The sequence below is a fragment of the Saccopteryx bilineata genome, chromosome 3 (assembly GCF_036850765.1).
Source record: "Saccopteryx bilineata isolate mSacBil1 chromosome 3, mSacBil1_pri_phased_curated, whole genome shotgun sequence".
NCBI classification, from domain to species: domain Eukaryota; kingdom Metazoa; phylum Chordata; class Mammalia; order Chiroptera; family Emballonuridae; genus Saccopteryx; species Saccopteryx bilineata.
The window spans coordinates 288003857-288028387 of record NC_089492.1 but is presented as its reverse complement, the minus strand read 5'-3'; the positions used below and the strand labels follow the sequence as shown (position 1 = coordinate 288028387).

General features: G+C 53.4%; 1 protein-coding gene across 7 annotated transcripts in view; it reads right to left on the bottom strand.

Moving 5' to 3' along the window:
- Window positions 1-1172: 1172 nt before the first annotated feature.
- Window positions 1173-24531, bottom strand: part of RERE (arginine-glutamic acid dipeptide repeats) — a 433372-nt gene continuing 410013 nt past the window's right edge. For all 7 annotated transcript variants that reach the window (XM_066270541.1, XM_066270544.1, XM_066270542.1 and 4 more), the window contains 11 exons: window positions 13180-13342; window positions 12234-12326; window positions 11728-11927; window positions 10343-10504; window positions 9839-9952; window positions 8425-9704; window positions 8119-8341; window positions 6482-7202; window positions 4551-4697; window positions 3998-4178; window positions 1173-3761 (listed from right to left, as the gene is read on the bottom strand). In XM_066270541.1, the coding sequence (XP_066126638.1) occupies window positions 3728-3761; window positions 3998-4178; window positions 4551-4697; window positions 6482-7202; window positions 8119-8341; window positions 8425-9704; window positions 9839-9952; window positions 10343-10504; window positions 11728-11927; window positions 12234-12326; window positions 13180-13342 (3318 nt within the window). In that variant the 3' untranslated portion in view covers window positions 1173-3727. The remainder of the gene's footprint in view (window positions 3762-3997; window positions 4179-4550; window positions 4698-6481; window positions 7203-8118; window positions 8342-8424; window positions 9705-9838; window positions 9953-10342; window positions 10505-11727; window positions 11928-12233; window positions 12327-13179; window positions 13343-24531) is intronic.

The following is a 24531-nucleotide window of genomic DNA, read 5'->3' as shown; positions in this document are numbered from 1 at the left end:
TCCATATCCATTCAGACACGTCTCATCATTGAATCTGGAATTTGCATTTCATAAACTTATGCCCACTACAAACGGGGATCATGAACAGCATGCTGCAATAAGAGACGAGTAAAGAAGGTACCCGGGCTCCTGCTGCCCACCGAGCCCTCCGCAGCCCAGCCCCCCCTTCTCATCATGGCCCAGACCGACAGCTGCGCACACTCCACACCTAGGGCAGCCACCCATCTTCCCCCAAATGCTCAGGATGCTGAGCAGGGCCATGGCTGCTGGGGACAGCAGAGGGCGGATGCACCCTCAGCCTGCAGGGCCTCTAGCTGAGGGTGGTGGGGGCACGGGCAGGCCTCAAGGAGGGAGAGAGGGGGCAAGGCAGGAGGAACGGCCAGGAGTAGGTCACCGTACTGGTGGGTGGCTGAGAACTCTCCCACCGAGCAGAGAAGGAGCTACATGGCCACACACCTGGAGGATGTCCGCCAGTCCGAGGTGTTGGGTAAATGTCAGGAGAGAAAGGGACCTGGGAGAAGAGGGTATTCTTTTTTTTTTTTCATTTTTCCGAAGCTGGAAACAGGGAGGCAGTCAAGACAGACTCCCGCATACACCCGACCGGGATTCACCCGGCATGCCCACCAGGGGGTGATGCTTTGCCCCTCTGGGGCGTCGCTCTGTTGCGTCCAGAGCCATTCTAGCACCTGGGGCAGAGGCCACAGAGCCATCTCCAGCGCCCGGGCCATCTTTGCTCCAATGGAGCCTCGCTGCATAAGGGGAAGAGAGAGACAGAGAGGAAGGAGGGGGGGGGGGTGGAGAAGCAAATGGGTGCCTCTCCTGTGTGCCCTGGCCGGGAATCGAACCCGGGACTCCCACACGCCAGGCCGACGCTCTACCGCTGAGCCAACCGGCCAGGGCCGAGAAGAGGGTATTCTTGGTTCCAACGCCACCCCCCGACCCCGGGCCCATTTGCTGCATGGGAGCCCACGGCAGGTCAACTGTCTCAAGTGCACTCACCTTCCTCCCAGAAGAGACGTGGATCTTTCCAGAAGCTGCCATGAAGATTAAGCTATGTGCTGGCGGCAGCAGAGAACTCCAGACACTCCCCTGCTCTGCCCCTCCCTGGGGGACCTGGGTCGGGCCACAGCCAGCATCCCACCCGCTCCCAGGAACGAGACACAGTCCACTGGTCAACTCCCAGCTAGTGTAGTGTAGCTTGGTTTTATTTATGTCCACAAATATTTCCAAAAAATTACAAAATACTCAAATGGAGAGAACACAGAAGTCACGATTTCTGGGTGCTACTCTGTTTACACTGTGTTATCTCATGGCAAACTACTCATATATACAGTCAGCTTCAGATATATATAAACGCAGCAAACCAGAACGCATGTCAGCGCTGGTGCTGCGGCAGTGGGACGCGAACCTCAGCCTGACAACACTGAACGACATTCATACAGAACACAGGAGAGCAAAACCGAGGTCGAATGAAGGGAGGAAAGGAAACCAAGGGGTCGGGCTGCAAAGATGCCGCAAAGACCTGGGGCCATCTGAACTGTCGCTGACCAGGTGGGGCTTTTACAGGGAAGAGTCTCAGCGCTTCACCTCGGGATATAGGGAAACCGAAACCTGACAGGAAAATGCCTTCAGACAAGTTTCAGTCCAGACTTCCAAGCACTCTCTCCTCTGGGAAAGTGGAGGTTGGAGAGAGATCAAGAGGCTGTGGAAGGACTGTGTCCCACCAGACGGAACACGGCAGGGGTGGGGCTCGGCAGTCCAGGTCCAGCAGCAAGGGGCCTCAGCAAGCGCGAACCCTGCAGGAGAATGGCCCACCTGACGGCAGCTCACCGCCCCAGGAGACGAAGGCTCCTGCCCATGCAGCCACAAGTACGATGACTATGGGTTCATTTGAGTTTGTCTCCCCTAGAAGGAGCTAAATTTAAGGCAGAAATGGAATGAAAGAAAACAAAAGAAAAACTAACATTTCAACAAACAATTCTCTATCTGTCCCAACAGAAACTAAACGTGGTTTTACAGAGATGGGAAATGCCACGATGCAGGTCCAAACCGGAACCAGAGCTAACACCTGCGGGTTCTGGGTTAATGCGCCAGCCTCTCTTCTTACCCACACGGCTTGGGTGCGGGACCCACTTCACTTAACTGACCCACTGAAATGACCTTCTGTTGTCTGACCATTCTTGGGCATGGCCACCACACACTAAGGCAGAAAAGAGCCCTCAAGATCCCAAGAGAAGAGGAATGGACAGGCCGCTCCTTACAGAAGGAGCGGCAGACCGCCCAGGATCCCCCTCTCATGTCAGCACATGGAAAATTGAGGGGCTCTCTGCAGAACAGTCTGAGCCCTCCAGGGTGGCACCGCCCAGGAAAAACTTGCCTTCCCCCTCCACGTACATGGCTGCCACTCTTGTTCTACTTCAGGATGAAGGTGGGATTCAAATGGTGTCCAGTCTAACACGGGTCACCATGCTCCTGGGGCAGGCACACAGGCCACCGCCCACAACCGTGCCAACTCTGGGACCCCCCCCCCCACTGGAAAGCAGCCCAGGCTATGGCGAGCGTGGTCCGGCCTCACCACAAGACCCCATGATGACACATGCACGAAAGGCAGACTTCTAACAGACTACACTTTGGCAAGCATATGTGCTGAGTATTTGTAGGGTATCACTTTCTTGAAATTTTCTAGAGTGTTTATACAATTGTCAGAGTAGTAAGAAAGGCAGTTCATCCAGAACAATCAAATAAGTGTGCACAGAAATCTGTAAGGAAATCTACAACCAGACACAGAAAACGTGTTTTCTATCCCGCAGAGACAGAACAACAGCGGACATTTAACTCCTGCACTCCTGGTGCAAAATGACAAGAGTCGATCTAACAGATGCCTGCACCGCTGGCCCAGCACGAGCCAGGACAGACGGAAGTGAAAAAATCAAAGCAGCAAAACAAAAAGTTTGTAACACTGTCCCTGCAAACCCCTGGAGGCTCACTGCTACGACCAAACCTAGTCCCAAGCTTTTGCCCACTTGTAATGAGTAACGCCCATCTGTTCCCTTTAATTAAAGGGATAATTATATAAACTTTTTATTAAAAAATCAACTCTGTATTCTGTCAATAGCTGGTAGGAATTCACAATTAGTGACATGGCTGGAAAAAATAGATTGGAATAGTAGTCGTGGAAGGAAGAAAAAGGCTGCTCTCAAATTATTTACAGACATAAAAAGCCGTGCTGCAGAACTTTCTCAAACTATGAAGATTTCCAACAATGTAGTAAAATAAAAGATTCTTTAAAAATTATAGCTCTTGGATTCCAAACTCATATGCTGCCTACCTGCAAACTGAGTGGGTTTTGGAACACATGACTGAGTGTGTCTGTACGCACAGTGAAGGTGGAACTGCATTCTAGCACCTACTGGAAAGTTGAGGAAGGGAAGGAAACAAAAGCCAAACCCCAAGATTGCCGGGAAGTGTTCTGAATGTTCAGTCCAGTCCAGGACTTGCTAGGTTTCTGGGGGACTGTCATGCAGGGAGACCCAAACCAGTCTCAAGGAATCCTCTCTACAAACAAACACTATTATGCTGATACATCTTTAGTTGTGGGGTCTTAAATATATAAAGAAATCTTTAGAAGATACTCGTTTTGCTTTTGCAGCTCCTATTGTATGTAAAAAGTTCTGTTTGTATCCCCAAGAAGTGGGGTTTCCACAGCCAGCGTTAACAAATAAATAACTTATAACTGCTTGTCACCTTCTTTCTTCAGTCGACTGAAAAAAAAAATAAAGGAGAGGACTCAGCAGGAGACCTGGGCAGGCGGCAGGCAGACCCAAGCTGCCTCCCACGCAGCTGGTTTTCCCCTGCCCTCCGCCCTTCCCATCAAGATGGCTCTATGACAGTCCCCACTGGGGCCACAGGCAAGGGCCCCACAGAGCCAAGCCGCACAGTTGGAGGGCAGGTGGATGTCAGCCAGCTAGCTGGGCTCCTTCAGGCCCTTCCGCCTCACCTGTAATAATCTTCCTGACTCGGTAGGTGGCTGCCATGCATGTGGGGGTGTGCGTGCAGCCACTGCTGCTCCATCGCCAGTCTCTGCAGCTCGGCCGACTGGGCGTGCATGGCCTGCAGCTGGTGGGCAGCGGACATAGGGGGCGGGATGGCCCCAGGCAGATCTCGGGGGTAGGGGGTGCCTGCCAAACACAAAACAGTCTCTACAGAAAGGCCAGGGCTGTGAGGTGGTCAGGAGAGAGCCAGCCTTGGGGGCAGGGATGGGAGATGCCCCCCTCCCCGTTCTCCTGAGTACGGAGGACCTCCTCTATTCCTCAGGCTCCAGGCCTCGGCCTTGTGTCCCTCCTCAGACAGACCTGACTTGCTCAGCTCTCAAACTTGGAGCCTGTTAGTCCTTCACGGCCCACAATTCTCATCTAGGTTCCTGTCTCACACTGACACCCCCACCCTTGCTCTGAGCGGATACCTGAACACATGAATAAATGAACAGGACATTGGACCAGACCACAAACCCATCTCACACCAGACCCCTCCTTGCCCAGGTGCATTCTTACCAAAAACCGGGTGACGAAGCATCTCGTGCTCATGGGGGGGCTGTCCAAGCAAAGGATTGGGGAGGGTGCCGGGGGGATAGGGAAAGCGAGCCAGGTGCGGGCCGGCAGTCAGGGGGTCGACCAGTGGATGAACCGGGCCTGCTGAGCCTAGAAAAAGAACAGAAGCCCGATACTGGTGGTGCAAGGATCTGGGACTCTCAATGGTTCCCTTCCTGGCTGGAACTATGGGCGACTTCCCTGTCACCAAGCTGGCTCCTGGTCACCAAGACCACCAAAAATCAACCCAAAGTGACTGTCCTCGGAGCACTGCACACGCAGCAGCAAAGCTCCAGAAAGGAAAGCAGAAGTGAAGAGTGGACTGTCCCCTCCTCCCACCCTTGAGCACCCCCCCACAGGCAGTGTCCCCAACCTAGTCTGTCGAGGACCCTGCATCAGCAGAGCCTGCCGGGTCGACAACCCCAGGGCTGCCCTGTACCCGTTATGTTTACAGGAACCCCATGGCCCTCCAGCCCGGCCCCAGCCAGCGTCCCCTGTGCAGGCTGCCTCCCCGGGACCCTTCGCCCACAGAACCCAGAGGCCAGCAGGCTGCTGTGGGCAGGGACCGGCTCAGCACCACTGGCCTCTCCTGCACATCATACGCTGGTCCCCTTGAATCTGCGTCCTTGCCTCAGGCCCTTTGCACTTGCTCTCCCTCCGCCTAGAGATGCTTTTTCCAATGACACACCCTCCCACCCCCCTGCAAAAAAGTCACCTTCTTGGCGAGGCTTTTCTACAGCCCTCTGCAGCAGCACCGCCCAGCTCCTGTTCCCTCTCCTTGCTTAGCTTCCTCTGCAATGCTGCCCACTGCCCACACTCCTGCTGTTCCCCAGCCCCATGCCGACAGCCTCCCAGACTGGGGCAGTATATGCGGAGGGGGCCTGTCAGTACCTCCAACCGTGCCTGGCACTTCGCAAGTGCTCAGCAAACACTTGTTGAATGAATGACTACAACAGACTGCCTGTCCTCTGACGGCTCCTAGACAGTCTGCTGGCCACACACTGAAGGCAGCATGACCCTTCAAGGTGTCAGAACCATGGGGTAAATGTGACAGCTCCTGGGCTTACCCGGGGCCATTTATCAGGGCTGGGGATGCAGGTAGGAAGCCAGGTGTTACCTCCCCCCCTCCAGGTCCTGCTCTATCAGCCATCCTCCTACCCAGCACAGAGGTCAGTCCATGAGGAAGTCATGCACATGCATGTGCTGCACCATAGGACCTGTGGCAGGCTCTGGTCCCAGGGTGCAGGCACATCTGCCAATTCGAGAGCAGGGCCAGAGGCCCCTCCACACGCCCCTCTCACCCCTATCTACCTGGTCTGTACAGCTTCAGGGGGCACAGGGCTCCAGCTTAGCCTGTCTCTGCCTCAGACCAGCCTGCACCCTGAGCTGGCCAGTCAGTAGGCCTTCAGGCTCTCATTCCTAGAGTGGCAAGGCTGGGGGCACTAGCCAGGGGAGCTGGGGGTGCTAGCCTCATTCCCGCAGGGAAAATAAGACTGTTCCTTTACGTTTTCACTCAGTGACAACCTAGAGCCCCTGGGTGCCCTAGTCGCCTTCACCTTTCCTGCTCTGGTGAGCACAGCCCTCCCTGGCCCACCCCAGGCACAGGGCCAAGACCCTAAGCTGTATCCAGGAGGCGGCAAGCAGAAGGACCTAGGGCGACACAGCTTTCTGGGGACACGCAGCTCTGGAGAGCTGAAGGGCTGAGCAGAGACGGGCAGCTGAGTGAAATGACGAGACTGCTCAATGAACGCTGAACACTCTAAGCTCTGCCTAGAAGCAGGGGCATTTAGAGAAGAACAGTCTCTGCTCCAGGACCTGCGGCTCGGTCCAAGCCCACACCTCCTCCAGACCAGCGCTCACCCCCAGCGCCCACTCAGAGCCAGCCTGGCACCCACCTTGGTGGAGGGGATCCTGCTGGTGGAGGTGGAGGTGCGAGTGGATGTGTGAGTGCTGGTGATGGTGTGGAGTCACGTTGAACATCTGCAGCCGGGCCAGAGGGTCGCTGGTCAGCGACGCCATGCGCTCGGCGTGGATCCGCTCGGCTGCCAGTCTGTCAGGGTAGCTCATCTCGGGCCGCAGCTGGGGGCCTGCCAGGGCCAGTCTCTCCCTCTCCAAGGGGTTCAGGCCCGGGTGGAAGGAAGCAAAAGGGTGGGGGCCCGCAGTTGGGGGGATGGTGAGGGCGCTGTGCCGGGCGAAGTGCTCCATGGGGTTGGTGGCTGGGTGCAAGGGGTCCAGCTCCGGGGGCTTCACCTCGAAGCCCGGCTTCATCCTCTCCCGCAACTCGCGTTCCCGGATCTCACGCTCCCGGATCTCGCGTTCCCGGAGCTCCCGCTCGCGGATGGTGGGGTCAACATTGTAGAGGCCCGGCATGTGGTAGGCCAGCAGCGGGTCGGTGGGGTTGAGGGGCATGTAGAACGGGTGGTTGCGGTTGGTGGGTGACATGACGTGGGGCCGAGCGTACTCGCTCAGAGTCCGGAGGGCAGGGGTGTCAGGCCCAATGTATGGGGGCACAGCAGCAATGGTGGTTGGTGGTGGCTCGAAGGATGGCCGCATATGGCCGGGACCACCGAGCTGGGGGTCGCTGAGGCGGCCTTCATGGGCTGAGCTGGATGCCTTCTGCTGAAAGAAAGGAGAGTGTGAGGGGTGACACCAACTGCCTGATGTTCCTTACAGAGGTGAGCCCTGCTCTAAGGTCATCCTGCATTGACCAGCCATCTCTGACCCTCTATCTTAATACTGGTAACGACCTGGCCCCTGCCATGGTCTGTCAGAGGGACATGGTCCAGACCCTACTGTGTGACAGTCTCCTTTATGCCTGTGGCCTTCCTGTGTCCTAGATGAGTTCATGTATCTGGGAAACAGCAGGAGGCGGGGAGGACAGCCTTCTACCGCAAAAGCCCACACAAGTGCCACAGGACAGGACTGCCAGAGGGAGGTGATGTGGCAGTGAACGCCCCAGAGCCTGGCTTTCCTCCCCTTCAGTTTTCTTCCGTTCCCTCCAATTCCATGACAAACACAAGCCTACAGGCCTGCCCCCCACGCTGCTGTCAATCAGCCTGGACCGCCAAGGCCAAAAGCTGGGGCACAACGCCTCTTCTGGGAAAGGACGAGCTTCAGGGCCAAAGAGGGGGCACATGGTGAGACTCTGGGTAAGGGGGGGGTCCAGGCCCGAGGGGAGACTCTGGGAATGGGGGTTCCAGGCCCGAGGGGAGACTCTGGGGATGGGGGGTCCAAGCCTGAGGGGAGACTCTGGGGATGGGGGTTCCGGGCCTGAAGGGAGACTTTGGGGAGTGGGGTCCACGCCTGAGGAGGGGGTGCATGATGAACCTCTTGGGAAAGAGATCCAGGTTTGCTCACGGATGAGCAGCAACCCATTCTGGGCCTTTCTGTTCTGTTCAAACAGCTACCGATCCTCCAGCAGCCACGACAATAACTCTGACAGCCTCCCACACAGAGCAGGGTGGCCTGGTGCCCCCGGCCTGGCACGGCAGCCCCACACACAGGCCACCCCCGCCCAGGTCTGAGCACTCACGGCCGCGCGCTCAGCCTCGCGCTCGCGTTCCCGCTCCCGCTCGCGCTCTTTCTCCTTCTCCTTCTCCCGCTCGCGCTCCTCGCGTGCCTTCTGCTCAGCCTCCCGTTTGGCCTTCTCGATGGCCTCCTCCCTCTTCTTGGCCAGTTTGGATCCCGCCAGAGGCATGAAGTACAGGTCTGTCCGTGCACATGAGTTGTAGCCCCGGTCCAGGTGTTTGTAGAACCTGAAAAAGGCCACATCTGCAGTAAGGGACAGCCAGGCTGAAGCCAAGGCTGCCCTGAGCAGCCTGGGTCCCTGCGACAGTACCTGGCTGACTGGCTGGCGTGGCTGGGGGTGTCTACCACAGTGGGCTCTGGGGAAGGGCTCCGTGGTGGGGGAGGGGGGCTCTCGGGCTCCTCAGCTTCATCCAGAGCCTCTTCCTTGATCTGGACAGTGGGCAATGGGCAGGCTGCCCCCGCAGGAGCGCTGCCCCCTGCAGACATGGCAGCAGACAGGGGTGGGGCCGATGGGCCAGGCCCTGCGAGTGGAGTGGAGGTGGAGGGGCAGGACGGAGGGGTGATGGGAGGGGGGCCTCCAGGGACAAAGGGGTGCTGAGCAAATGGGGGCTGCGGGGGCCCCTGATGGAGGCCGGCGGCGGGGGGCAGGCTCTGGCTCTGGGTCAGCACGGGGGGCTGGGCGGGGGATGAGGGCAGCGGCTGGCTCTGAGGCATGAGCTGCAGGGGCGGGGGGTGCGCCGAGGGTGGGTGGTGCGTGGACAAGGAGCTCAGGGGCTTCAGCGCCGGAGGGGGTGGGAGGTTGGCATTCATGGAGAAGGGGGAGGGCCCCGAGAGGTGAGGTGGGTGCTTGTGGGCAGGCGGTGCGGGCAGCTGGGGGATGGGTGTTGTGGGCGGGGGTTTGATGTGCGGCATGGCCAGGGGCGCTGGCGGCAGGGGCTGCTCCCGCGGGGGCTGCTGGGGCTGCAGCGCTGACTGAGAGGCAGGTGGCTGCAGGGAGCTGTGAGAGTGGGCTGTGCCTGGGGTGGCCTGGGCTGGGAGGCCAAAGGGCTGTGGGGGTCCCGGGTGCTGCAGCAGTGGCCCGGTCTGCAGGCCGTGCGGCCCAGGTGGGCCCTGGCCATGCAGGGGAGGCTGGGCGTGAGGGGGCGCGGAGGTCTGGCTGGCAGGCCCCGTCAGAGGCTGCAGCGGGGGGTGTGGGGAGGGCAGCTGCTGCGGGTGCAGGGCCGGAGCCTGCTGGATATGGGCATGGGCGGCAGAACCCGCTGGCTGGGAGGCCGCGGGGGAACCCTGGGGGGGAGCTGCAGCGGGTGTGGGCCCCGCTGTGGGCAGCTGGGGTGCTCCAGGCGGAGCCGTAGAGGGAGCTGCAGCAGCCCCACCGGGAGCCTGCAGAGCGGGAGGCTGGGCCTGCAGGGTCTGCTGCTGGGCAGAGGAGTCCGAGTCACTCTCATTGTCCTGGGGGCTGGGGATGCTGGGGGACGTGCTGCGATTGTCCTGGTCGATGTCTTTGGGGTCACTGCTGCCCTCATCGTTGACACTGCGGCTGTCGGAACTCTCTCCCTCACCTTCAGACGGTGAATTGGGCCGGCTGATCTCCTGAGGCCAGAAAGGAGAGGAGAGATGCTCTAGTCCTCCCTGCATGGGTCCAAGGACCAGGGGCCCTGCCCCAGGCCGTCCACCCCCAGGGAGAACTGGCGGAGGGCTTCTCAGGGTCCCAGCTGCCAGTTCACCTGGGTTTTCGTCTTCTTGGAGCTGGTCCTATCGGCCTCCTCTGTGTCAGAGGCCACCTTCTCCCGCTGCCGCTTGGTGCTCTTCAGGGGGGACGAGGCTTCCTCCTTCACCTTCTGTTGCGGCAGAGAGCACAGGGAGGGTGGGTCAGGCCCCGAGAGGACGTGCCACCAGCCTTGGGGGGAGCAGGGCGGTGTGATGACTGGGGGCCAACACCTTACTCTAACACACTGAGCTCTCTCTCCAAAACCGAAAAGCTCTGACGAGAGAGCCTGAGCCAAGAAGGAACAGTATTTGGGGATGACAATAACTTGGCTTAGACAGAGATCCCTCTGCCTCTGCCTCTGAGACCTTGGGAGCCCCCGAAGGTTGGTGCGGAGAGCCGGGCTGAAGCCCCAGGAGAGGGCAGTGCTGGCATCACATCTGAGGGAGCAGGACACCAACACCAACCTTGGGTTTCCAGAACAGGGTGGCCAACCAGTCCTCACTCCCCCCTAGCCCCTCACCTTGGCCAGCTTCTTCACGGTCTCTGCTTTACTGTCGTTGCTGGAGGTGCTGGCTGCGCTGGGGGAGTTCCGGCCGCTAGAGCGGACGTCTTCATTGATGGGCGAGGCACGACCGTCAGGGCTGGCTGGCTGTTTCTTCCGACCACTGCGCAGTGTAGACATCTGCCCGCCCACACCCATGGCTAGTGAGACTGGGCCCCAGCCTCCACGGGGCCACCTGACCCAGCACATACACAAGAGCATCAAGGGCAGGCCCTACTGTTGGCCTCACAACAAATCCTAGCCCCTAGCAAACAACAGGGCCCCTGGCTATCCCTTGCTGCACTACGTCAATATGGAGCAAAGGCAGGGGGTGGGGGTAGTGAATGGTTGGTTTCACACAGAAAAGAGCAATTCTTGGCTTAAACCCAAAGCACTCGTCTCTCTGACTTTCCCGAATGACGTCCACTGAGGGAGCGCGGCTTTCTGAGCCAAGGTTGGTCAAGTCAGTCCACTCTGCCCGGTCTCCAGAATGACAACTACACAAAATCGGTTTCAAGTGACCTCACCTTTTCCTTTTACTCCATGTAAATGCCCAATCAAACCAAAACAAACACTTGCTGACTTCACCCAACATGATGGGGAGTGACCCAAAGACATGGGCTCTCAAATAACGGAGCTCAGCTCCCCAAACCACCAAGCACTTGCACAGGGGTCTGCAGAGCCATGGGGGCTCCAAAAGATTCACTCCGGTCCATCTGCTCCTCTCCGAGTGAGCAGAAGCCAGAAGGTCTGGATGCTAGGGTTAGAGGAAGGTGGATGGTGCCACCCACCTGCCTAAAAGGGCCACTGGGGAGGCCAGCACTACAGGCCAAGACCCTGGCGGTATCCTTGGTCCCCGACCTTGGAAAACCCTTGCTCTCAAAGGTCCCTGCCACATTTCCAACCTGGAAAACAAAGTCTCTTTATAGAAGGAAAAGGCTATACAGTGAGTAAAAAAAGGTACTTAATATTCTAAAACTGGGTCAATGTTTTTTAAACATTTTAAAAAACATCCCTGCAAGTTTCAAATAGCAGAGATATACCACAGGAGAGGTAAGTGGCCCATGGGACAGAGGAGGGTCTGAGGGACTTGGAGAGCCTGCACTGAGGCAGAAACTAAGACCAATGCCCACTCCCCAACTCCCCATGGTAGGGGAGGGAAAAAACAAGGGCTCTTCCCAGCCCCACAGGCAGTTTCTGCTTCTGGACAATCTGTTACAACTTCAGGGGTCTGCTTCTCTACCTAAAATGAAACACTTCCCATCCTCGTTGGGTGTGGGCAAGGCCCTCAGCACCCTGGTCACCTGAATGTGTAGGCAGGAGCAGGGGCGCCCAAGCCTCGGGGTGCCGGCCCTGGGACTCACCGAGCCTCGACTCCGCCGCGTCCTCATGCTATGTTTTCCACTGAGCCCATCGTCTTCTTCTTTGACAGGTTTGAACATAAATGGTGGGGGGTCCACTGGCTTCTCGATGGGGGGGAGCTCGCCGTATTTCTTGAAGTGGATGCGGCAGTCTGTGCAGAGCAAGATGTTCTCCCGGCCGCCGTGGTGCCAGTCTTTGGAGGCTGAGTGAGGGAAGAGGGGTGGGAATGGAACCTCAAAACCCAATGTCCCTGTACTGTCTGAGCAGGGGCCGGGGGCTCCAGCAACCCTAGTGCCATGAGCACTGGGCTCAGACAGACAGCTGGCACTCACACTGCTCAGGTGACAGCACTGCCCCACTCTCTCCCCCAGAGCAAGACAGGACTCACAAATACGGACACCCCCAATGCATCTCGGGGCATCAACTGTTCCACGGGGAGTGCGCACAGCAGGACCCCCAACTTCCCTGCGACCCCAAAGCACAGAGGCTGTGTCAGAGCCCCACTCACTGGTGCTGAAGCAGTGGCGGCAGGCGTACCCCTTCAGCTCTTGCTCGCTGTCCTCGCTGTCGAAGTCGTCCTCACTGGCCGAACTCAGGTCCACTGGGCATGGGAGGCACACAACAGGGTGGGGACACCGTCACGCTCGGCCTGCCCCAGGCTCTGAGCCACTAGTCAGAGTGGCCCATCACGCTGAGGTGGGACACTGAATTCCATGGTCAGCCATTAGAACAAAGAACTTGTCATTGTGGGTGGGCCTGCCCTGCTAGATTGCTAAGGGCTGGTATCACACTTGAAGCCTGGGTGGTAGGCACAGATGTCCCAACTGGTGACTCTGAACAGGGTGAAGAGCGTTCGTGATGTCCTCCTGACACAGCCAGGCATCCTCAGGACCTGCCTCTCCTCCCAGTGTCACCCACCCGCCCCAGATGACTAGACTGCTTGTTGTTTGCATAGACAACGCAAGTGACTCTTAGAGGTCCACGCTCCAGGTTGGGACAGAACTGTAATGCAGTACTCCTGCATCTTAGTTTTTAGGAGTTAACAGGTGTGGATTCATTGTCATATAGCACATCACACTAGGACTAAGAGGAGGAGCTTGGTAAAGCAAGAGGAAAAAGAAACAACGTTAAGCGGATCTCACCGCTCCCAGAATACAGGTGCAATGAAACTCAAACAGCATACCGTCCACTAAGCAGAAAACCTCTGACAGGCCAAGGCCAAGACTTAAACTGTGTAAAAACTTAAAATGATGTTTTTCCTACAAAAATTTAAATGATGAATAATTTGTAAAACTTTCCTACCAAATCCCAGGTCAGTGTGACAGGCACACTCATCTGCACACACAGCTCCCCGGGCCACCATCTCTGGCCTACACTGTGACTAGGACACCTGGGAGTGCAGGCCCAGAGCTGAGACACAAAGTGTGGGTGCACGTGGAAGGTCCCCCACTTACAGAATTCACTGGAGGGGGGTCTGGAAGGTGTGTTGACAGGTGTGGATGCAGTGCGGGTCTTAATCCTCCTGAACACAGCCTGCCTGCGGTGCCTGCGATGGGCGCGGGAGCTGGCTGCCTCTGGAGTCTTCTTCCAGTAGTAATAGAAGGTGATCAGTTCTCCCTGCAGACAGAAGGGCTGGCTGTGAGGGAATGTCCAGGGGAATCTGACTTTCCCTGCTCCTCTGCTGGGAATAGCAGCTGGGCACATAATAACCAGATTGGAGACCAGGACAGAGAACAGCTTGCTCCTGGAGTCATAAGGGGCTTGCTCAAGACACACCGACCAAGCTGCCCCAAAGCTGGGCAACTGGAATCTGTTGCCTCAGTCCAGCAGAGCATAACTTCCAGACAGCAAGATCACCCACTCATTCAACACGATCAGTGGGTGCCTACCATGTGCCGGAGCCATCACCGTTCTAAGCAACGGTGGTGCTCCAATAATTCTTGTGTGTACACCCATGCACACATGACAAAGGATGTGTTCATTGCAGGGATGCCTGGTCGGACAGATGACTCCAGCAACATGGCCACTACTGCTGTGACAGGGAACTACCCCAGGTGGGAGGCCAGGAAGAAGAGAAACCCCGAACCCAAGGAAACTGCTCCACAGCCTTGTGCCAACTCTGAGACAAGCTGGCACAAAGTCCAAAGGGTCATGACTAGGGCTTGACAAAGCAGACTAGATGATAGACACAGTGGTGCTGAGATACAGATGAAATGACACATGTCACAAGGCCAGTCTTCAATGCAAAAGGAGCACTCTTAGCAGAAAGAGAGGCAAGGCATCTTTTTTCTTAAAAAAAAAAAAAAAAAAGTACTATTGGTACTCCGCCTCCAGGGACAGCAGGCATCACAAACACAAATGGGTGAATGACATTTAGCTACCTACCCCTGGTTGACAAAAGACTGATTTCTTAAAATAAACATCCCAAGATAAAATACCTTTAACTTAAAAAATAATAATAAAACCTACTCAAGACAGCAAGGGTGCTGAGATCACACGGATCTTCTCTAATTAAATAAATATTGTGGAAAGTCGATTAACCTGGCAGACAACCATATCCTGGGAAGTCACCCTGGGGAAACCTGTATCCCAGGGTGGGAGCTACTTGGCCAGATCACCACTGAGGCCCACAAATGGCTCATTGCCTCGTGAATGAAGAAGCCATGAAAAAGACGAGGTTCTGTTCTCCACTGACCCAAGGTCTAGCTGGAAATACTGGTGTTGGGAGGGCTGAAATAGACAAAGCAGCGCAGACAACCACACAACAAACTCCAGTGATGGACAGAATGCCAACCAGACAAGGTTTCCGTGAAGACCCTCCAGAAGACCTGGAGCACGATGACAAGGAAGCTGCAGAGAAGTGGGCAGATGTTTGGTGGGAAGTGGTCCCTGTAAAGCAGGGAAGTACGTGCACCAAGTACTCACTGGAAAAGCCATGTTTGCGTTCTCTTCAGAGGAGGACCACAGCTGTCACCAGAGTCTTAAAGGATCAGCATAAGCATACAGCATGGATCTCTTGAAGCTATGGACGTGTTTTTTTTCAAACACCGCTTAACAATATGCTAGTGATGGCCAATATTTAACAGTTGAAGCCCGACCCCAGGTCAAGGAGGCCAGAAGTCAGCCACCAAGGACAAGCACATGACTGTCTGCACGTACGCACGTCCGGCCCAGCCCCTCCTGGGTTTCATAAGAAGGTGATGGAACAATAGGGAAAACGGAGGAACTGCCCAGAATTTCTGACTTGTTTGTTTACCGTGTTATTCTACAAACACAGGCTAACTGTCACTGTGGTGAAGGGGCACTCTGAGCCCCTACAGGCATGACCCGAGAACTTCTTGTCTCCTGCCTCCTTACTCCCTGCCTTCCTGACCTGGAATGCGATTTATCTGTACTGATCTTTTGGTGTTGGCTGGCTGGAGGGAACAAACTCAAAATCCACTAGGGAATTAAGTGACATGTGTGAACTCGAAACTGATCTGGCTCTGGTTTTACTATGAAAAAATATAGAACAGAAGCCACGGCAGGTCCCTGTCACCCCTCAGATACTTTGTCAGAGGGGCATGCTTATCAGTTCTAAGGGCAACTTTTGTGCAGTAAGTCAGAGCCCGATCCCGAGGTGGAGAGAATGGGAAGACCCAGAGGGCTTCTTCGCCTCCTTCAGTGGAAGTGGTTTTAGGGCCAGCGGATGATGGAGGCCTGGAATCCAAGATAAAAGGTGCAACTGTAGGAGATGGAAGGGAGTAAAAGTGGGAGAGAAAATCAGGTGTGTAGGGGTGCCACCAGGCTCTCTGTCAAACCTCAGCCCTACTTCACAGCTGCTGAAGAAGAGCCACCCTGTCATTTCCGCAGAGCACTGGTCTGCAATGCTGTGCTGCCTCTTATGGTTCCCAGGGACCATTTCTATTTCTCAAATGTGAATGTTTTGAAAGAATTTAAATTGTTTTAAGATGGCATGACTTGCAGATGAAAACAGCAGGGGCCAGGGTTCAGCAAGGCCACAAGCTGGGCCCAGCGCTAGACACTGGACAGAATAAAGGCTCAGGAGGAGCCCAGGCTCACAACTCCACCCTTAGTCCTCCCGTGTCCTCTTCTGGTCTCTGAGGGAATCAGGACAGGGAGAAGAAGCTGAACACTGACATAAACACCAACTTTTTGTTACCACATAAGTAACAGCTGCTAAAACACAATAGGAGCAGAAGCGATCCCATCACCTGAGTGCCAAGGATCGAAACGACCAGGCCACAAGGACCGTCCTCCTCTACCAGTCTAAAACTAGCTGATGAGAAAATGAAAGAAAATAAATTTCAAAAATGAGAAAAGATGGAGAAAGTCATGTCCTCGAAATGTTCAAATGGTCACACCACTTTGTAAAGCTGTCTGGCAGTTCTTAGAAAGCTAAACAAACACTCAGCACATGACCCAGCAATTATTCCATTCCTGGGCACGTGCTCACGCAAGGACTTCTACACAGAAGTTCTTAGAAGCCACCAGACACCTTCGCAGGGGGTGGGTCAGCACTGTGGTACACCGTTCACTGGAGCACTGCTTGGCAGTGGAGAGGAACAAGCAGCTGACACACAGCTTGGAGGAATCTAAAAGCAGCCAGACATGAAACGGTACACATATAGAGTTCCACTCTAGGAAAGGCAAACCGCTAATCACAGAAAGGAAGTCAGTGCTTGCTTGGAGTCTGGAGAGTAGGAAAACTGCTTATAAAAAGACACCAGGAAACTTGTTGAGAGGACAGCAATATTTTATAAATTAACTGCGGTACTTACATGGACCTACACAGTTGTCAGAACTCACTGTGCTGTGCACTTAAAGTGGGTACACATTTTTATGGTATATGTAATATGCATACCACTCATACATCAATAAAGTTGACCAAAAAAATAAATCCAGACCAGGTTTTCTGAGCTGCCTCTCAACCACTGTTATGTCTATGAAGGGATTAAACACTGGAATGGAGCAAATCCAGAAGGATTAGAAACAGCATATTGGTGACTGCATGGGTGGCTAGGTCTTGAGCACAAACAAAAGAACACGTCAGGGAAAGCTTTGGTTCTACAAATAGGGGGTGAAGCAGCTCGAGCCTCACTAGGAATGAAGTCAATTGAACTTTAATCAAACATGCATAGTGTGTTCTGCAGAGACCCGCGGCACATAAATTCAGGGAACAAAAGCTGCTGCAGAAATCAATAGCTTACTGAAACATTAACACAGGCAACCATTGATCAAACGGCAGCTCAACAAAGGCAGCCTTGCAAATTAGCTCCTGCTTTTGCTTGCAAGCAAACACAGAGGTATAAATGTTGTCAACATGAATGGCCTATAATGACTATTTTGTTCCCGGGGCTCTCACCTCATCTCACAACAAGGCCTCACAGTCAACACACCTCACGTCTCAGAACTGTAATTGCACACGGCACGAGGAACTGAACTGCTTAGCGCCAGAGCAGAAAGGGAAGGAAAGGAGTAGAACCACCCTCGCTGCTAGCACCATGGACTGCAGCTTTCGCCAAGCACTGTGCTCAGATCCACAGATCTACGTTTAGCAGCTTCTCTTCCCTACTCTGCTCCCAGCTGCTCTGCCTTTTCTTTCTGTTGGTGGGGGGGGGGGATCCCCTGGATTTCCCTGGCAGGTCTTATGAACACTGGCTTTAAGAGACTGCCTCCTGGACTTAGGTAGCAGTCGCCCTGCCCCTGCAGGCTCTCCACGCTGTCCCATCAGTGGAGAACTAGGCAACATTGGGTTTCTCAGATTTTCCATCAAAATAAAAATAGGTGGGTGGTGCCCTGCAGAGGAGAATGAGAGGGGAAGCAGATCTCAGGGCCTGCTCAGCACACGGTCTGGGTGGGGGGCCAGGAGGAGAGAAGGAAAACGAGGCCTGGAAAAGGCAGGCTGGCAAAGGCCCAGGCACCAGTGGGCAGATCAATTGTGGGCCACTTAGAATCATGCGGAGGAAAAGCTTCCTCCTCTGCAGTGGGCATTTTCTCTCTGTGCCTCCCCACACCAACCCAAGAGTTCCTCAAGTTCACTGGGAACAGAGCTGCTCTGAGCAGGCTTCCTCCACAGCCCACAGCCTGGGCGATGTGGCTGAAGCAACAGGGACCGTGGTGGCTCTGTCCTTCCAGGTAGCTTTTCAGGCATAACCCATTCCACGCTGGGCCAGCTGGGATGGCCTGGGCCCAGTTCTGCTTTAGCTCAGGTGAACAGCAGCCTGGAGACATGTTTCAGGGCCCAAGTGGGCACAACTGACACAAGGAAGGTGGGGCACTAGTGTGGAAACTGCCCGCCCTGCAGGAGACAGCTGACTGGGCCCCCTTCCTGCCTACCAGCATGTCCACTGCCTGCAGGCATGTGGTGGACACTAACTGCTCATTAATGTCCCTCAGGCATTGCAATGTTAAGAGGGGGGACTTGTGACCTGTCCTGCCCAATTAAAAATTACCTCCTCTCTCAGGGACCTTGGGGAAAAGAAAGCATACAGTAGAGCATTGAAAAGGGAAGAAGTCGTAGCACTCTGTTTCTGTCTCAATCTCAGCAAACCTGTCTGTCTGCAGTGCCCAGCAGAGCAGCAGGGAGGAAGGGAGAAGGAGAGAAAGAGAGAGGGAGGGGGGGAGAGAGGGAAGGGGGAAGGAGGGCAGAAGAGGTGGGAGATGGGGCAGGTGTGGAAGCTGCTTGTGGACCACGGCATCACAAACATACACACCTTTCTGGAGCTCACAGGCCCTTCAGGCCCACCTATCACTGTCTGCTGAGTGGACTGCAATGACCCAATGGAACATGAACCCCCTGAAGTGACAGGGCCAGCACACCTCTGTACACACTTGACACACCCACAGGGTAAGAAAGGGAGCATTTACAAGACACTCAATTCTTTCAGACATACAGTAACTGTTCTGATGCTAAATAAATATTTTAACATCAATCTGTACAGAAATCACACCTAACTTCTACTATATAATGCCTTACATCTACCTGCTAACACATAGTTAGAAACAAGTTGTTCTGCTCAGACTCTTGTTTGGAAGAATGTTCTTCGGTGATCATCTGGCTCCGCCTTGGTGGCCAGATAAAGAAGGTGAAGGAACCCACTTACTTTCTGGATAGAATAGAGAGATCTAAAAAAAAATTTTAAGGTGTTTGTCTCCAAGAAGTTCCAAGAAGTAATGACACAAGTGCCCAAACCCAGGAAGGGTGGGAGGGAGAAGGAAACACCATAGAGAGCTGCGTCTCAAACTTTGTTCCCCAACCAGGGCCCCAAAAATGGGACTGCCAAGGGGGCCGGGAAGCCTGCACAGGATGTGTCCTCTGGGAAGGGCTGCTCCAACCGAGTGCTGGGACCTGCAGCCGAGCATGGCCCTCTGACTCCATGACCAACCTGCCTGCCTGGGCATCACAGACACATTGTTTCTTGGCAAAAACTATTAATTCAAGGGTAGTGAAGCAAGTCAGTAAAACCTCCTGGCACAGACTCCTGGGCAAGTCATTCTTCCCTTTTACTCCCCGAGGGTTCAAGGGCTGGGTCTGGCAGCTGCTCAGAACACCTGAGCTGAGAAGCTGGGCACTGGGCAGCGCCATCAGCGATGTTCAGGGCCACCACCTTTATACATCTTTTCCCAGCAGGCAATGGGTTGCCTTCCAGCAAAGACTGTGGTAATGAATGAAAGTGCTGCTCTCTTGGGCTCCCTCTTTTGCTAACCAGCCGAATCCCCTCAAATTCCTAAAGGAGCCGCACACTGTCAGTGGCTCTGCTGCTGAGGGTTCAATACCACCCACCTCTGTGGCCTCAGGGTGCATTTGGGGGAATGATGACCCCCTGGAGGGTACACAGCAGAACCCCAGCTACCTATGTGCATCTGACCTAACATGCCACACAGGAGGAAGCTATGGCGTGGGGGGGGGGGGGTGCAACCTGTTTCTGGAGAAGCCAGTCCCTTTTCCCCATGGGGGGAGGGGAGGGGAGGGTCTAATGAAGGTCTGTCTCCTGGGCCTCACTTGTAGTGATGAAGCCACACAAAGACACTCACGGAGATACTCCTGCACCAGATACTCACTCCCCCACCCCATTAAAAAAATAATCCAACTGGGCAGGTTAACAAAAAACAAAATAATTTTTTTATAATGATTTTTACCACTACATTTATACACTGTGACGAAACTGGAACAGACTTAGTGTGTGCTGTTTTTATTTCAACCAAAACTGCACTGAGATATCCTAAGGTGTGTATCTATGCTGCTTCCGTGGCTGGCATCGGCCACCTGCAGGTACTACCTTCGGTCCGCCATCTCCACGTAATGTCCAGAATCGAGGCCTTGACCTGGCCTGTCTCCTCCCCAGAAGTCCATCTCTGCCTTTGTCACCTGCCCCTCCAAATTACTGAAGGAGGGCTACTCAAAGCCAACAGGACCAAGGCCCAGGTACCTTGCCCCCTTTCCCAGGCATTTCTGTCCCCAGCAGACCGGTCTCTGCTCCCTGGACCCCAAGGCCTTTCACTTCTGCCACCTGGACTCGTCTTCTGAGCCCTCACAACTCCATCCCTCCAGTGTCCGAGTTCTGGTCCTCCTCACCACGGGGACACCATAGACATTACCATCTCCTCGAAGCCTTCCTTACTCGTCCCCAAGCAGCAGTGGGCACCCGTGGACTGTCGTCATGAACGAACCCGTCCGACTCCCCAAGTCTGTGACCCTTCATCTGTGAGGACCAGAGGTCCAGGATGGCAGAGTGAGAATGAGTATCCGCTCAACTTCTGACAGAATGAGCATTCCATGAGCAAAAAAATCACCTCCAATTAACTCTAAAGGATAAAACTTTTGAGAAATAGATGAGTTTGACAAGTAAGGTCATTAAAAATTAACTGCCTTTTATTTCATAAACAAAATGACATTTTATTTCTAAAATAGTATAAAAGACAGACTATCTCCAAACAGGAAGAGTTCCTTAATTTGATATTTAGTGTTATGAAAAATTATTACATTGTTTCTTATTTTTCACCCAGAACCAGCCAGTTCAAACACCCCCCACGCGCCCGCCAACACGGAGTTGGAGCAGCTGCTCTAAGGGGCCGTCTTGGGTACTGGCCGGGGCTTCGACTCCCGCAGTCACTTCCTCCCTCGGGGGCTTTCTTAACCCAACAAAGCACATGTCACTGGGATGTAAAATCCACCATCATAGCACCTTCATATAAATATATTTAATCTCCATAGGTACCTAATACATATCTTCATTATCCCGCTTCACAAAGGAGAAAACGAGGCACAGGGAGACTTGTCACGTGGTCAAGCTCACATAGCCTCAGTGATTGCCCGGAAGGTCTGGTTCCAGAGTCTTATGATCTTAACCACTCTACTATGAACTAAGGGAAAACAGATTGCAATGTTTCTCTAAGCCAGAGGCTCAAATCTGAGTCATCTTTTATCTATGGAATTCAGCACAATAGCATCGTAAACCTATTACCTGGACCCTAAATAGTTATGGCTGAAGAGCAGCAAGAGCACAGAGCCCGGGGAAACCATCCCCAGCACCTGGAATCACAGAACCTACTGCAGCCTCTGGGGAACCGGGGTCAGAAACACATTTGGTAAGCACAAGTTCACAACCAGCAGGATGCACACATCTAGAGCAAGCTTCCACTTCCCACACCAACAACAAGCTCCATGGACTGTGAGAAAGGCCCTGAGAGCCCACCCCGAGGACCTCCCTCCATGACCGGCTCGGCAGGCCTCAAGACAACTGGCTGCTGGTGTGACTGGAGAAGTCCTCTGACCTGCTTTTGGATCTAGGCTACCTATGTCACAGAGATGTCCAAGCAAGTGGCCTTCCCAGGCCTCTGGGCCCCACAGCACCAACTCTTCCTTTCCTGAGGAAAGCTGAGCTCAAATGGAGTCCCTCAGGAGAAGACTTCTGGCATGGGCTACACAGCAGCTTCCCAAGTTACCTTCACCAGAAACATCTAAAATAGTGGCTTCCAACTGCTCGAAACCATGACTCAAGGTGACTCAAGGGCCACTGGCGTGGATGTCCTGCACCTTGACACACTTGTTGCTGCTACCTGTCCAAGCAGCTCCATTAGAAAGCCTACCTACCTATCAATCAAGCACAGAGACAAGGTTTTCCCACTTAACCAAATATAAAAAAATAAAAAAATAAATCAATGGTAGAGTTTGAAATGACTCTTTTGAAAAGAGAGATCAAGGCTATCCCAAACTGGTCTAAAGCTGCCTGAACTGAGGGGCCCCCAGCCACGTGCAGGACCCACGGAGCCCAGGCAGTCTGACACAGAAGACACAGAACAAGAGCAGCCCTCACTAAACAGAAAACTCACACAGCACCACGTGGGGGCCTCTATTTCTGGTTTTACTGAGCTGTTTGTTTCAATGAAGACTTTTAACATTTTAAATATAATGCTGAAACCAGAAATCTTGTTTTCTCTGTAGGCCTCCCAAACCCCAAGAATTCACTTGCTAAAGTCAGTTTTCTTTCCCTCAAGCTGAACACTCCATTATTTCCTGAATTTATTTTACTGGAGCTTAGTAACAGGGCGAGTGGGGTTTCACTGACACTGGTCTGTCACCACATCACCCTTCTCAATGTTTCCTAGTTCCTTAACACAACCCTTCCAGCAAAGGAAAAAAAGTGGGGGTAGGGGAGGGAAGAAAAAAAGAAAGCCATAAAACTGTTAAAACCACCATTCTCCATCTCGTAAACATTTTTCTATTTATTGGCCTTTCATTGTATGTACAATCTTATCATCCCTGCACAGCATCAAAGTGACATCCATCAGGGCCACCCTATAAAATATACATTGGCAATGTAACACTTAATGATGGGAGCAAGGCAGAAGATGAAGGATGGGGGCAGGTGGCATGCTGCAGGACGCGGTAGAGGGATCATCACTTATATGTGTGCGTTTCCCGAGGTGATAACTGAATGACGGGGGTTGGAGGGAAATCCATTTCTGAGCTCAGAGAGGATAGTTAGGAGAAAAATGTTTTTGTATGGGAAGAATGTAATGACAAGTCAGGAAATGAGAACAGCTCCTCTAGCAACGTCTTTTCTTTCATTTTATGGTTTTTATGGACACATAGCAAATTATGAAGTATAATTCATTTCTACAAGTTGAATTTTAAAATACTCCCTCATTACATATAAAGGAGGGAAAAGGTTACTTACTTTTGTTATTGTTTAATAAAAGGAGCAGAAGCAAAGATTACTCTTCAAAGCACAAAAACACGATTATGATGCTACATCCTTCTTTTTGAAAATGAAACATTTCTTTCACCTAAAATTTGGATTTAATATGCAAGGAACTCGATGGCAGCAGCTCAGTAGTCCTAAGGTCTCCAAGAGACTGTTCTGGGTTTCTCACACGGACATGTATAACATAGTTAGGAAACACACAGGACATGACCCATGGGGGTTGGGGTGTAGTTTATAAAAATAAAGTAAGGGTCCCCTAATCACAATGTGTGATGCGAACTTGCAAGGCTCACTGCTCTGGTTCCTATCCAGGTTTCCCCCAGGGTTCTTGTTTGAAGCCGCTCCCTGCTAGGACATCCAGGCTCCCCGCTAGGATGCTAGGACATCCAGGGGGCGTGGCTGAAACTCCTACTCCATGTGAACTCAAATGGGTGTGGAGCCTGTAGGGCGCACTTGGGTGGAGGGCCACTCCATACACATCTTGGAAAAGATGGATGGCTCCAGATCTCTGAAACAAATGATGTGGTAGGGACCACTCCAGGGCTGATCCGGATCTTCCCTCCAGTGCACAATGAAACAGACTTATAATTAGCATGCCTTATATTTGCATCAAAATCCTCGTAACTCTTGTTCTGGAGACAAACCACCAAAGTCATCATCACAGGTAAGGTCAGTGACCCAACCTAACCACCCCCATCCCCGGGACAGATGAGGGTATCCCAAAGTGCTCCTGGGGATGCCTTAACCACCCCCCAATTTTATATTGAGATTGGTCTGAGACATACAGGTGTTCTTGGTCTGCTCTTGGGAAGTAATTTTCCTTCATGTCCCACGTGTTGTTAAAAGGCTGTCACTGGTAGTGCAGCAGGTAGAGAGCCAACTTGGAATGCTGAGGTCACTGGATAAAACCCTGGGCTTGCCTGGTCAAGGCTCCTACAACAAGCAACCAATGGACAAGTAGAGTAAAGCAACTATTTCTTGTTTCCCTCCTCTTCTCTCTGTAAAAATCAATAAAATCTTTTAAAAGGCTACTCTTGGGCATTAACCATCTCTAACACAAGTCATGCCTGACCTGTGGTGGCGCAGTGGATAAAGCATCGACCTGGAAATGCTGAGGTCACCAGTTTGAAACCCTGGGCTTGCCTGGTCAAGGCATATATGGAAGTTGATGCTTCCAGCTCCTCCCCACCTTTTCTCTCTCCTCTCTCTCTCTCCCTCTCTGTCTCTCTCTCTCCCTCTCTAAAATGAATAAAATTAAAAAGTCATACAAAGGGATGAACCCTGCATTCTTACTGTTCAAACATAGTTTCCCAGAAACAACTCAGAAAGTCAACAAACTTTGCATTAATTTAAGAGCTCTAACAGCTTAATAGTTTCCACTTGCAGAAGCCTCAGAAATTGGCCTTGATTCAGTTCTCCTTCACCTCCCCAAAGTCAAAGCCCTTTGCAGTGAGAACAGAACAGTAGAAACTTCTTTGTGCACCAACTCAGACATGAGCTCTTGGCCAAGGAGCCCTATTGTGTAGACAGAGGATCAAAAGTCAGGGCAGGGAACCGGATTTCCATAGACATGGTCCTCACGACCCTGGTCCTGAA